The 12,445-nt window shown below is 49.0% G+C and overlaps 1 protein-coding gene across 1 annotated transcript in view; it reads right to left on the reverse strand.

The window, feature by feature from the left end:
• LOC144689499 (metabotropic glutamate receptor 1-like) overlaps positions 1–12,445 on the reverse strand; it is a 296,148-nt gene that overhangs the window by 51,094 nt on the left and 232,609 nt on the right. Inside the window, exon 4 of the mRNA XM_078556634.1 lies at positions 6,652–6,898. Within this exon, the coding sequence (XP_078412760.1) occupies positions 6,652–6,898 (247 nt within the window). The remainder of the gene's footprint in view (positions 1–6,651; positions 6,899–12,445) is intronic.

A 12,445-nucleotide genomic window follows, 5' to 3' on the forward strand; every position in this document is an offset into this window, starting at 1 on the left:
TGATCTCGCCCACCAAGACTATCGTTTCACTTTCGATTTAGGCAGCATGGTCTAGATTCGGTTTGATGTGCGTTCCCCCGCCCTTTCCCCTCCCCCAGTTATCCATTTCCCTTCCCCCATCACAGTTAACCCCCCTGGCATTGCCTTCCACTTCCCCTCCATGACCTACCAGCCATAACCCTTTTCCTTTGGGGATGTTCAGGTGTACGTGCATGTTCACTTCCTTCCCAAAAATCCCACCCTCATCCACATTCAACTCCCCGTCCTCCTCCTTCCCACCCCCAGGGTCTGTGTCTGCCTCCGAGTCCCCACCAACCGCCCTCGCCGTCCCTTCTATCACTACTGTCGAACCCTCACCCTCCACCCATCGCCTCACTCTGCCTTCCGTCACTCTCACCATTCCCTCATACCACGCCCACCCTCCGTTCGCTCCCCAGGAGGCAGTCATGGATTCATCAGACCCCTCCATTGAACATTCACCTGGACACTCCCCGCCCACTCCGGACCTCCCACTGGAATCCCTGCCCCCCTCTGGACCCCTTGATCCTCTGAAACCCTTTCCCTCCTCAGGACCCCATCACCCCCCTGGAACACCATCCCCCTCTGGACCCCTTACCCCCCCGGAACCCCTTCCCTGCTATGAACCCCTTCCTCCCTCTGGACCTCTTCCTTCCTCCAGACCCCTTCCCCCCTGGACCCCCATCCCACCTCTGGACCCCTTCTCCCACTGGAGCCCCTTCTCCCCTTAGTCCTCCCATCCCCCCAAGACTCCACCCCTGCTTAGTCCCTCCCTCTTCCTGACTCCCTGAGACACCCTGACTTATCCTGCCACCCTTAGTCCTTCCCCCCTCCTGACTCCTTCCTCCAGCCTTACCCCTTCCTGACTCCCTCGGACACTCTCACTTCTTCCTCAAGCTTTACTCCGCCCCCCCCCCTCCCTCTCCACACTCATTCCTGCCCAGACTCCATCCCATCTCTGCACTCCTTCCTCCCACTGAACTCCCTCCCCTTTTCACACTTGTTTCTCCCCCTGGACTCCTTCCCCTCACCGCACTCCTTCCCCCCTCTGAACTCCTTCCCTTACACCTACCTCCCCAGTTGCCATCTTCTCCCCATTACCCCCTCCTCCCCAGTACTCCCACCCCCGACATCACCCCCTGACACTTTCCTACCCCCCAACCTCACCTCCCTAACACCTTCATTCCCTCCACCCAACCTCACACCCCCGACACCTTCATTCCCCCCTCCCAACCTCACGTCCCCAACACCTTTACTCCCTGCCTCCCAAACTCACCCCCCCTTACCCCCGGACACCTCTGCATCTCCCAGTTGATCCTAGACCTTCCTCTCCCACCCCCTCGACCATCATCCGTTGTCAACGATGACTTTCCAACTTCTGTGCTTTGCAGCAGAGCCATGTCTGTGAGAATCCACCCAGCATGCCATGGATGTTCCTCCAGCTGTCGAGCTGTCAATTTTTGGCCTTCTCGCCATATTGTCTGCTCACGCCACCGAACACGCCTGACACCAGCGGGCATGAAAAATTCTGCCCAATGTTTCCAGTGAAACCAGTCGCCAGTGGTCCTGAGACAGTATATTACTGTTGGTTACAAAAGGCTTAGTTTGTACATCATTTTGAGGAACTAAAAGAAGCACAAAATCTATAGCACAGTCACTGTGTCTGGTATCTATGGGAATATAGATATCGCTGGATGAAGGAAGACCAAGGTCCATCCAGTTTACCTTCTGCCAGCCTGGCAGTTGAATTGTATAATAATAATAATAGAGTTGTTGCCTATTTATAACAATCCATTTCTAACAATTATTCTGCAACAAACTCAGATATGAAAGGTTGGATTTTCATCCCAGATGTTGGCAGCAGGAGTTGGGATATCTCCCAGCTTGATGCATCCGCCTCTGGAGAAAGTGCCTACAAAGGTGGGACTTTGCTTCTAGCTGGGAGGGTGGGGGGTGGGGGATGGGGTGGTGGGCTGTTAACTGGAGTCGGGCCCACCTTCCCCAGAAACAGGAGGCAGCCATAGGGGCTGCCGGGTGTAGAGGTGGGCTGTTTAAAAGGCTCACCTCAGTATTTCGGGACTCTTCCCCAGTTTCAATAAAAACAACAAAACAGAAAACTGTCCTCTAGCCCTGAACCTCACACTCCCTTATTCCCTCCCACACACTCATCATGCTCTCTCCATGCCAACTCATGCCACTTCATGCCCCTCCATCCACCCGCAATGGTCCCTCATACCCTCCATGTCAACCTATGGCACTTCAATGCCCATTTATCCAGTATACACTCTGCACAGAACCAATTAACCCTATGGTCAAAATGTCATGTGTGAAAAAGCATAAAGACCAGTCATTCATTCATAACCTTCTTACAAAAAATTCCTTTCATTATAGTCCTATATGTGTGTCAAACAACCAGCCCACTAAGGTATCAATAGAAAACTGAAAGCACTTGCAAGCATCTCATTATACATTCTTTGCTGAAAGCCCAGATATCCATTAGTCTCTTGAAACAGCTGCTCCCAAGGGAGAGCATTGCTTGATTGACAGCTTTCTCTCTTAGATCTATTTCTCAGTTGTTCAATGTTTATTTACACAAGATAAAGAGGTGTCAGGTGCTTGCACTTTCTGCTGTTGGTACTTTAAAGGGATGGTTGATAGACACTTGTATAGGGCTGTAGTAAAAGGAATTCTTTGTAAGAAGGTTTTGATTGAATGACTGGTCTTTTAAAGCTTTTTCCACACATGACATTTTTACTATAGGGTTCATTGGTTCTGTACAGAGTGTATACAGCATAACTGGGCATTAAAGTGCCATAGATTGGCATGGAGGGTATGAGTGGCCATTGGGGGTGGATGGAAGGGCACAGATAGGCATGCGGGGTCATAGGTAAGATCTTTTGAACTTACCTTTCAATAGGTCCCCTCAGCCAGACAATGGTTCACAGTACCTCTGAGGGGCTATGAACCATGACTTGCTGAAAACCTGGGCTGACTCCATGATAATTACAGTGGGCTAGGAGATGTCTGTCCCCACAATGGAGCCAGCCAGGTTGGGAGTGCAGAGTGTGGCCTTGCAACCTGCACCAGCCCGTACCCTTATCCCATCTGACGAAAGTTGGGGGCGCTGGGAATGGGGCCAGATATCCTGCAGCCAGGCTCTGGCCTCCATTTTTAAAGTCTCCCTGACTCTGCAAAAATCCAGCCTGAGGTGAGGGAACCCCCCCTGCCCATTGGTGGAGAACTTTGGGAATTATAGTTCCAGAGTCCGCTGTTCCTCCCAAACCATGCTCCACTTACCACACGTCATTTGTCAAATTTAGTCATGTACTGCATCCCAAAATACTCTATCAGTGACTGCATTTCCTGCTAACATTTATTGCTGGGCACTGTAGATAGCAGCCTTCTGTGTGAGCTCTTGACCAGTTGCAGGATGTTTTTAACACATTTGACCTGTAGATATACAGAGAGGAGGGAAGCTGGGAGATATTACAAATTCCCTTTAGACTGATCACTAGGCAAATCTTCCACCAGGCTAAAGGGAACATGGAGTCAAGACGGAGAAGCGTAATGAATTGGGAAGGTCCCACCTGCATGCTTAGGTGAGTGTAAAAGATTCCATGGCACTATTCGAAGAGGAGTTTCCCCAGACCAGTGGCGGTGGGGCATAAATAAAGAACAGTCGCTACATAATCCAATTGGGAATCCAGGGGAAACACCTTTGCCCAGAGAATGGTTAAATTTTGGAACTCGCTACCACATGCAGCAGTTGGAGCAAGTAGCATAGATAAATTTAAGGGGAAGCTAGATAAACACATGAGAGAGCAAGAAGGATATGCTGATGGGATTAGATGAACAGGGGTGGTGTGGAGCGTAAACACTTGCATTAACGCTGACACGGAGCAGCGGGGACAAATGGCCTGTTTCTGTGCTCTACATTCTATGAAATTCTATGCAATGTTCCCTACTGCTTGTCATTTTCAATTTCTTCAAACTGTCAGTCAACCATGAAAACATGACGATCTTGTCAATGCAGTATTGCTGAGGATCTATATTAGCATTGACAGGCACCCTTGGGCAGTGCTCATTATAAGAACATCAGTCTTCTTCTATACTAAGTTATCATTGATACACAAAGTGAACTGGAATGGCTCCAGAACTGAACACTGTGGGGCCACTAATTACCACTTCAAACTATCCTGAAAAACAGTCCATAACTTCTACCCTCTGTTTTCTCCTTAAAACCAGTTTTACCGCACTCATCTTAATTTTATACACCTTAATCTTTTCCAATAGGCTCCTGTGCAGTTCCTCATCAGGGACTTTTTGAAAGACTATGTACACTATGCTACATTTCCCTCCCCTGCCCCCAATCCATTTATCTCTCACCTTCTCAAACAATTCCCCCAGGTTTCTCAAACATGGCCTTCTTTTCTGAAATTCGTGTTGGCTGCTTAGAACTAATTTCTTTCCAACTAGTTTTATTAACTTAATCTTTAATTAAAGATACTAAAATTACACCTTCTGTAGATGTAAAACTAACTGGCCGATTTCATCGACCTAATTTTTGTACCTAGAAGTTTACAGGCGAGTAGCAATTGGAATGAAGTCCAGTTTCTCAACGCCCGGTAGCAGAGCATCGCATCTAATACCCGGGGCCAGAATTCTTCACTAGTTGGGTGGGCGTGCGCCCGATGCGAATGAGCGCAAAATGACGCAGAATGACATCGGGCGAGTGCCCCAAAGTCATTGCGCACTCGTGCGACATTTCGATTGGCGGGCACGCGCGGGAGTCAGCAGCACGCCTGACGACAATTAAAAGGCCTGTCGGGACCGTTAAAGTAATAATTAAGTCCAATTTTTTGCTGCCCATCTAACCTTACCATTGGCGGGCAGGTGAAAAGGCCAAGCAGCCTTTGCATTTTTCAGGAAGCCTCAACCATGGAGGGGTTGGGGGGGGATGAGGTTTCCAACAGCAAATAAAAATTAAGTAAAAATGTTTAAATTTCGTTCATATCATGTCCCTCATGTCACTCAAGGGGACATGTTTTTTTTAACATTTCAAAATTTTAAATTTTTAAATTTTTTAAATCTTCATCTCCCTGAGGCAGCTCTGTGCCTCAGGGGGCTTTTCCTGCGCGCACCCACCTGCAGGCGCCAACCTGCGCGCTCGACCTCCTCCCCCTCCCCCTCCCCCACACAGGCAGAGCTGAGCGCTGCCTGTGCGCGTTTCACGCAGCGTGAAATCGTGGTCGCGGCCCAATTGCGGGCGGCTGGCGGCTTCCCCACCTCTCCCGTTCGCCTCCGCTGACGAGGGCAAAATCCTGCCCCGGGGGGGTGGGGGGGTTTAAGATTATGTCTCGGGGGAAATGAGGAAGACATACAACTCATGGATATCCACAAACAGAATATGATGAGCCTTTAGTATTCCGCGGAATTTAGAAGCCAACAGGGCACCTTGATCAAAGTTCTCAAGGTTTTAAGGGGAACTGACGGGGTAGGTGGGGAGAAATGATTTCTGCTGAAAAAGGGAATCTAGGGGCAGAGTTTTGCCCTTGTCGGGAAGCTGACCGGAGCCCGCGATCAGGGCTGGACCGCGGGAAAAGCCTCCTGAAGCACAGAGCTCTGCCTCAGGGCGATGACGAGTTCCGAAAGAAACAAAAATAAAACAAATTTTCAATGTTAAAAAAAACATGTCCCCTCATGTGACTCTGTCACATGAGCAGGGACATGTTGTGAATGAGATGTAACATTTTTCATATTATTTTTATTTGCTGTTAGAAAACTAACCCCGCCCGTGGCTATTTTGCCTGCCCGCCAACCGCAAGGTTGGACAGGCAGCGAAAAATTTAAGTTAATTAATACTTTAATGGCCTTAATAGGCCTCCTAGTTGTCGGGGGCACGCTGCCGATTACCACGCGCGCCCGCCGACCGAACTATCGCGAGACTGCGCGATGATGTTGGGATGCTCGCCCGATGTCATCGCACGCCATATCACGCTTGGGTGGGTCGGGAGCGCGCCCACCCACCGAGGCGAAAATTCTGCCCCTAGGACTACGGGACTTAGTCAAAAGAATTAGAACCAGGCATTTCAAGTGTGAACACTAATACAAAAGCAAAATACTGCAGGAAATCTGAAATAAAAACAGAAAATGCTGGAAATACCCAGCAGGTCAGGCAGCATCTGTGGAGAGATAAACAGGGTTAATGCTGTGGGGGTATCTCCCCAGAATTTTCTATTTTTTTTTTTCAAAAGTGAAATTGGGAAATGCTTTTACACCCAAAGAATGGAAGAAGTTTGAAATTCTTTTCCTCAAGCAGCCATTGATCCTAGGCCAACTGTCGATTTCAAATCTGAGATTGGTAGATTTCTGTCAATCAAAGATTTTAAGAACTATGGGACAAATGTAGTTAAATCACGGATCAGCCATGATTGCATCAGAGACTGGAACAGGCTCAAGGGTTTAAATGGCCTATACTCTGGTTCACATGTTCCCATCTCAAATAAACACCTCCAAATAACTGTCCCAAATAAAAAGTAAGAAATAAACATCCCCAAATGGTTAAACCCAAAATAATCACCCCAAATTATACATTTCAGATCAACAACTTCAGACAACAGATTGGAAGCTTACCTTGCTGGAGAATCTCCATTCTCATCAAACCACACTTCCTCACCAGAAACTCCAATGAACGAAGTCTTTATTATAAACTGCAGCAATTTGTTACCATCAACGGGCTTCATTGCTTCACATAGTCCCGAATGACCTGGACAGAGAGCTTTGTGCATGTCATGCAACCCGTGGGCCATGGCATAAATGGCATTAATGATGAAACCCATCTTGCTGTCTTGCACGTAATTTTCTGTTAAGCTTTCATTCCCTGGAGAAGAGAAATGGGTCTTCATCAGTGACTCATGTTGCAATCTTATTCAATGATTTTGCTATTTTTAATCGACTCAACCGTAAAAATTAAAGGGAAGACAAGGTAAATTAGAAAGGAATGATTTGGGGATGCCCAGCTTGTCATTGGTAATTTCACAGATGGATTCCATCTGGTTCTGGTGTCCTTTTGCAGGTAAAGTAACAAATGATAATTATCCTTCACAATGCATTATTCCACCTTTCATCACTAAATAATAGATTCCATTAGCGTTAACATACTTCAGTCTGTGGAGACAGACAAAGTCAACTGGGGCATTGAGATGGAAAGAGAAAACAGTGAATACACAATTGAGAAAGATGCTGCATGAAATAGCATGCACAACATGCCTGATCTACATCATGCTGGGACTAGCGCTGATTTCCTGCATTAACCTCTATTGGATATAAAGAGCGATGAGAAATGCTTGGGACATTATTCCCAGTTATAGTTATCTCAATAAGGTGTTTATCAGGAGATATACATTTGGAGGCACGTGTGAGATTACAGCATCAATCACAATGAGGAGATTCACTGTTTTGGCTCCCTGGGTCATTCTGTTGTTTGATCAGATATTGGGTGGCAATGGTATACTATTGATCATAGGGGATGCAGGGACCACTGATGGGAGTTTCCAGGAGAATATCTATTGCAAACCTGAAACCTCTCAAAGGAGGTTTTATCACGCCCCTCTGTTCAGGTATAAGTTTGAATTAAGGAGTACTGCTGTTTTCGTTCTGCCATAACTCCAACACTAGGATCTATAAATACAAGAGAGTCACTAATAAATCTGAAAGAATTGAGGAGAACTATCTTTAACCATAGAGTGGAATGTGGAACTAGTTACCATATGAAGTAGTTGAGGTAAACAGTATAGATACGTTTAAGGGGAAGCAAGGTAAGTATAAGTGAGAAACAAATAGAAGGATGTCCTAATAGGGTTAGATAAAGTAGGGTGGGAGGGGGCTCGTGGGATGGGGCCCGTGTGCAGCTTAAACACTTACGTAGGCTAGATAGGTTGAAAGACCTGTTTCTGTGCTGCACATTTGTGAAATTATGCATAATTCACTCAGGTCCTCTCAAATGATTAAAACCTTAAATTGGCTTGTTTAGAAGTGAATGACAAATAGTTTGGATCATTTGGAGGCCAAAACTGAGATAGAACAGACAGAGAAATGGAGAGAGAACAACAATAGAAGGTAAATTACATACACAGCTGTTCCAGTTGTTAGCTTCATGATTCATTGGGCAGAATGGTCCTAGGTTTGCAGAAAGTGCGGTAGCGGGCGGGTAAAACGATGTTTTACCTGCCGGCCGTGATGGCGGCTTTTCATGCTATGTCATCCCAAACCTGCTACGTTCATTATGCATTCCCGGGAAACACGCCGTTTCCATGACAGGTGGATTCTCATTCGCACGCCATGCCATCACCTGGCCGCTTCATCACACCGGGCGCCATATTTAAAGTCCAGCTGCACACACACCTCTCAGTGCTTCCAGCCCACGACTGCTGCAAAGAAGACATGACCCCGAAAGGCAAAAAGACTGCAGCTCCCAGGTTTAATGATGCATCCCTTGAGCGTGTTTTGGATGCAGTAGGGCCTTGTCTGACCACAGGATGGGCATTAAAATCACCAATCCGGTTTGGGAGGCAGTGGAGATGGTGGTCAGTGCTAATGCACCACAAAAGAGGACAGCCACCCAGTGCCGCAAGAGGATGAATGATCTTCTCAGTTCTGCCAGGGTTAGTCACTCTTTTCACACTCTCAGCTCACACACCCACAAACTCGTCACACATCCACAGGGCCCTCACTTACTGCCAGTTCAAGGGGCATCACCATTCACTCTTTCACACACACCTTCATTGTCCTCATCCCGTCCATGGGACCACTCACCAACCACACATGCCAGGTATACTTATCATCTGCAGAATTACCTGGAAAAACTCAGCAGGTCTGGCAGCATCGGTGGAGAAGAAAAGAGTCGACGTTTCGGGTCCACACGACCCTTCAACAGAACTGAAGTATAGTTAGGAGAGGGGTGAAATATAAGCTGGTTTAAGGTGGGGGGCGGGGGGAGAGAAGTTGAGGGTGGGTGGTTGTAGGGACAAGCAAGCAGTGATAGGAGCAGATAATCAAAAGATGTCACAGACAAAAGGATCAAAGAGGTGTTGAAGGTGGTGATATTATCTAAGAAAAGTGCTAATTAAGAATTGATGGCAGGACACTCAAGGTACAGCTCTAGTGGGGGTGGGGTGGAAAGATTGACAAGGTATTAGCTGTAGATTTAAAAATAATGGAAATAGGTGGGAAAAGAAAAATCTATATAAATTATTGAAAACAAAAAAAAACAAAAGGGAGGGGGAGGAAACGGGGTGGGGATGGGGGGAGGTGGAGTTTAAGATCTAAAGTTGTTGAATTCAATATTCAGCCCGGAAGGCTGTAAAGTGCCTAGTCGGAAGATGAAGTGCTGTTCCTCCAGTTTACGTTGGGCTTCACTGGAACAATGCAGCAAGCCAAGGACAGACATGTGGACAAGAGAGCAGGGTGGAGTGTTAAAATGGCAAGCAACAGGGAGGTTTGGGTCTTTCTTGCGGACAGACCGCAGATGTTCTGCAAAGCAGTCGCCCAGTTTGCGTTTGGTCTCTCCAATGTAGAGGAGCTTCCCAGGTCCCCGGCACTCAGAGGCTGGAGGCCAGAATGTTGCTGAGCCTGAGTCAGATGATGAGACTCTGGACTCGGTCATGTCACAGTTGCTGGAGCTGCAAAGGCAAGCTCGGGAACATCAGGAAGGGATGTCCGCTGCACTCCTCAGGTTTCTAGGCATGATGGAGGAGCCCATCCACCTTCAGGCTGAGGTGATAATGCCGGCATTGTAACGCACCGAGGTCAACACTAGCAGGATGGCAGCCGCCATGGAGACCTTGATCCAGGATGTTGCTCCTGCATTGCTGCGTGGGCTGAACTCCACCACCGACTCCATAGTTGGCGTCCAACTGTGTGTACTTGAGGGGGGTGCAGGGCAGCCCGAACTTACTCCAGCTACCCCTTCTCCTCAGGGAGTCTACCAGGGGCCCTTGGGCACCCATAGGGAGGAGGATCAGCAGGTGCACGCCCCGGGACTACCCATCGAGGTGACTCCGGGAGTGCCCGACCCATCCAGAACTTCCTGTGACCTCAGCAGCTCCAGCTCCTTAGGCCGAGGAGGATGCCACTGCCACACATCAGGACCCTGAAAGCAGGCCAGGGCCCTCTAGGTCTCAGCCTTCCAGAGGACACCCGCCAAGGTCATCACAGACAGGGCATCGCAGTCAGCAGGCTGCCTCCACCTCCGCTGTGGATGTCCAGGGAGCACCAAGACGTAGCGGTAGTGTTAGGAAGGTTAAGAAGATGTTGCACAGCCTGGACACGGGTGTTAATCACTTGTACATAATGTTCACTATTGTCAATAAACTCCCAACAATGTCTCCCTGCCTATGGCTCCTTATTCTGATAAGCAGTGTTCGTGTCACCCAGATGTGAAACCTATCTACACAAGATAAAGGCAGGTGTCTCAGTCCAGGGCCACTTCCCTGTGCTTGGTGCAGCCTTCAGACCAAAGTGATGGCCCAGCCTCACACTCCCTGGACACATTCGTGATGCTTGCACCTCGGTGGTGTTGGTCATTGCTGCCAGAATGTCGTGGGCAGGCACCACAGAGTTCTCTCGTTCTCTCTGTGTGCTCTCAGCACCTTTAAGATGGGGCTGGCCCCCATCTCTTCAGCATCTGTGACCAGTGACGCTGTGCTCCTGAATGGCTCCGGTGCTGAAGGTGGACAAAGGATCAGATGCTTTTAAAGGCTGCATCTCTATGATATGACCCTGATCACAGAGCACAAGCGAATTGCCCTCGGCCAGAGAGGAGTCAGACATTCTCAGAGGCTATGTGAAGATCTATGGAGAGTCCTCACTGCTTGACGTCATCACCCTCCTGCAATCGAGTGGCTATTAGTGCCTCCACTGCGTCTCCATAACAGGAGCATTATCCCAGAGGATATGTGTGCTGCCATAAGCCAGACTGTAGTCAAACATTCACAGGTGCAATGTGATGATTTATGGTGTCTCCTCACTGCATGTTTGTCATCATCCTCCACAAATCTAGCAGCTATGAGGGCCTCCCAAGTGTACCTGTCTCGTCTGGCCAGTGCAAGGGCCTCATTGTCGCCTTCGAGGACCTCCTCACGCTCATCACCGTTGACACCCTTCTCATCCGAGGAGACTTCCAGCTCCTCCATCTCCTCCTCAGCCAACTCCCCTCCCCGTTGCAGCACCAGGATGTAAAGGGCGCAGCAAGCAATGACGATGTGTGACACCCTCTGTGGACTATATTGCAGGGCTCCACCAGACCGGTCCAGGCGCTAGAACCTCATTTTCAGCTTCCCGATGGTTTGCTCCACCAATTTGCGAGCTGCAGTATGAACCTCATTATACCGTCTCTCTGCTGCAGTCTGAGGCAGCCTCACGGGTGTCATCAGCCACGTCCTCTGTGGGTGGCCCTTGTCCCCGAGGAGACATCCCTGCAGCCTCTGTGGACCCTGGAAGATGTCAGGGGTCTGTGACTGACTGAGAATGTAGGAGTCGTGGACACTCCCTGGAAACCGTGCGCAGACTTGCAGGATGCATTTGAGGTGGTCGCACACCAGTTGCATATTCAGTGAATGGAATCCTTTGCAGTTGACATAGTTTCCCACGTGTTGCGATGGAGATCTGAGCACTACGTGAGTGCAGTCGATGGCACCCAGCACCTGTGGGAAACCCGAGAACTGGGCAAATCCAATCGCTCTTGCATCCTGGCTCTCCTGATCCCGGGCGAAATACACAAATTATTGTGGCCTTGTGAAGATGGAATCTGTGGCCTCATGGATGCATGTGAGTGGAGACTTGTGAAATCCCACAGAGGTCACCTGTGGAGCCCTGAAAGGAGCCACTGGCATAGAAATTGAGCCCCGCGGTCACTTTCATGGCCACTGGCAGTGAATGCCCTCCATGTCCCCGTGGTGCCAAATCCTGCAGCAGGTGGAAGATGTGATTGACCAGTTCCCTGGACATGCGCAGTCATCAGCGACACTGGTTCTCTGTCATCTGCAGGAATGAAAGGCAGCATCTATAGACCCTGGGTCTCGCTAGGCACTGAACAGCGACAGCTTGTTGTGGTTATTCAGCTGCGTGTGCGGGAGCTCCAGCTGCCTCTTCTTCCAGAGGATGCTGCTCCTCCCTCTGCCCAGCTAAGCTCCTGTCGCTCTCTTCTCCCTCATCTTCGCTCTCTGTATGCCACAAGGCAAACAGCTAGGCTCCATGACCTGATGCACTCTTCCTGCAGGATGAAAGAGAGAGACACATGGGTTAGCATAGTGTACTAAGCACCTCTCCTGGTCAAGTCTGAAGGCCCCTTAATGCATCCCGAAGAGTGTTAGCCACCACTTGGATGGCCAGAGATTAGCGTGCTGCATGGCTGCCCGAAACCCCATCC

Source organism: Cetorhinus maximus, chromosome 14 (genome assembly GCF_964194155.1).
Source record: "Cetorhinus maximus chromosome 14, sCetMax3.hap1.1, whole genome shotgun sequence".
Taxonomy (NCBI): Eukaryota; Metazoa; Chordata; class Chondrichthyes; order Lamniformes; family Cetorhinidae; genus Cetorhinus; species Cetorhinus maximus.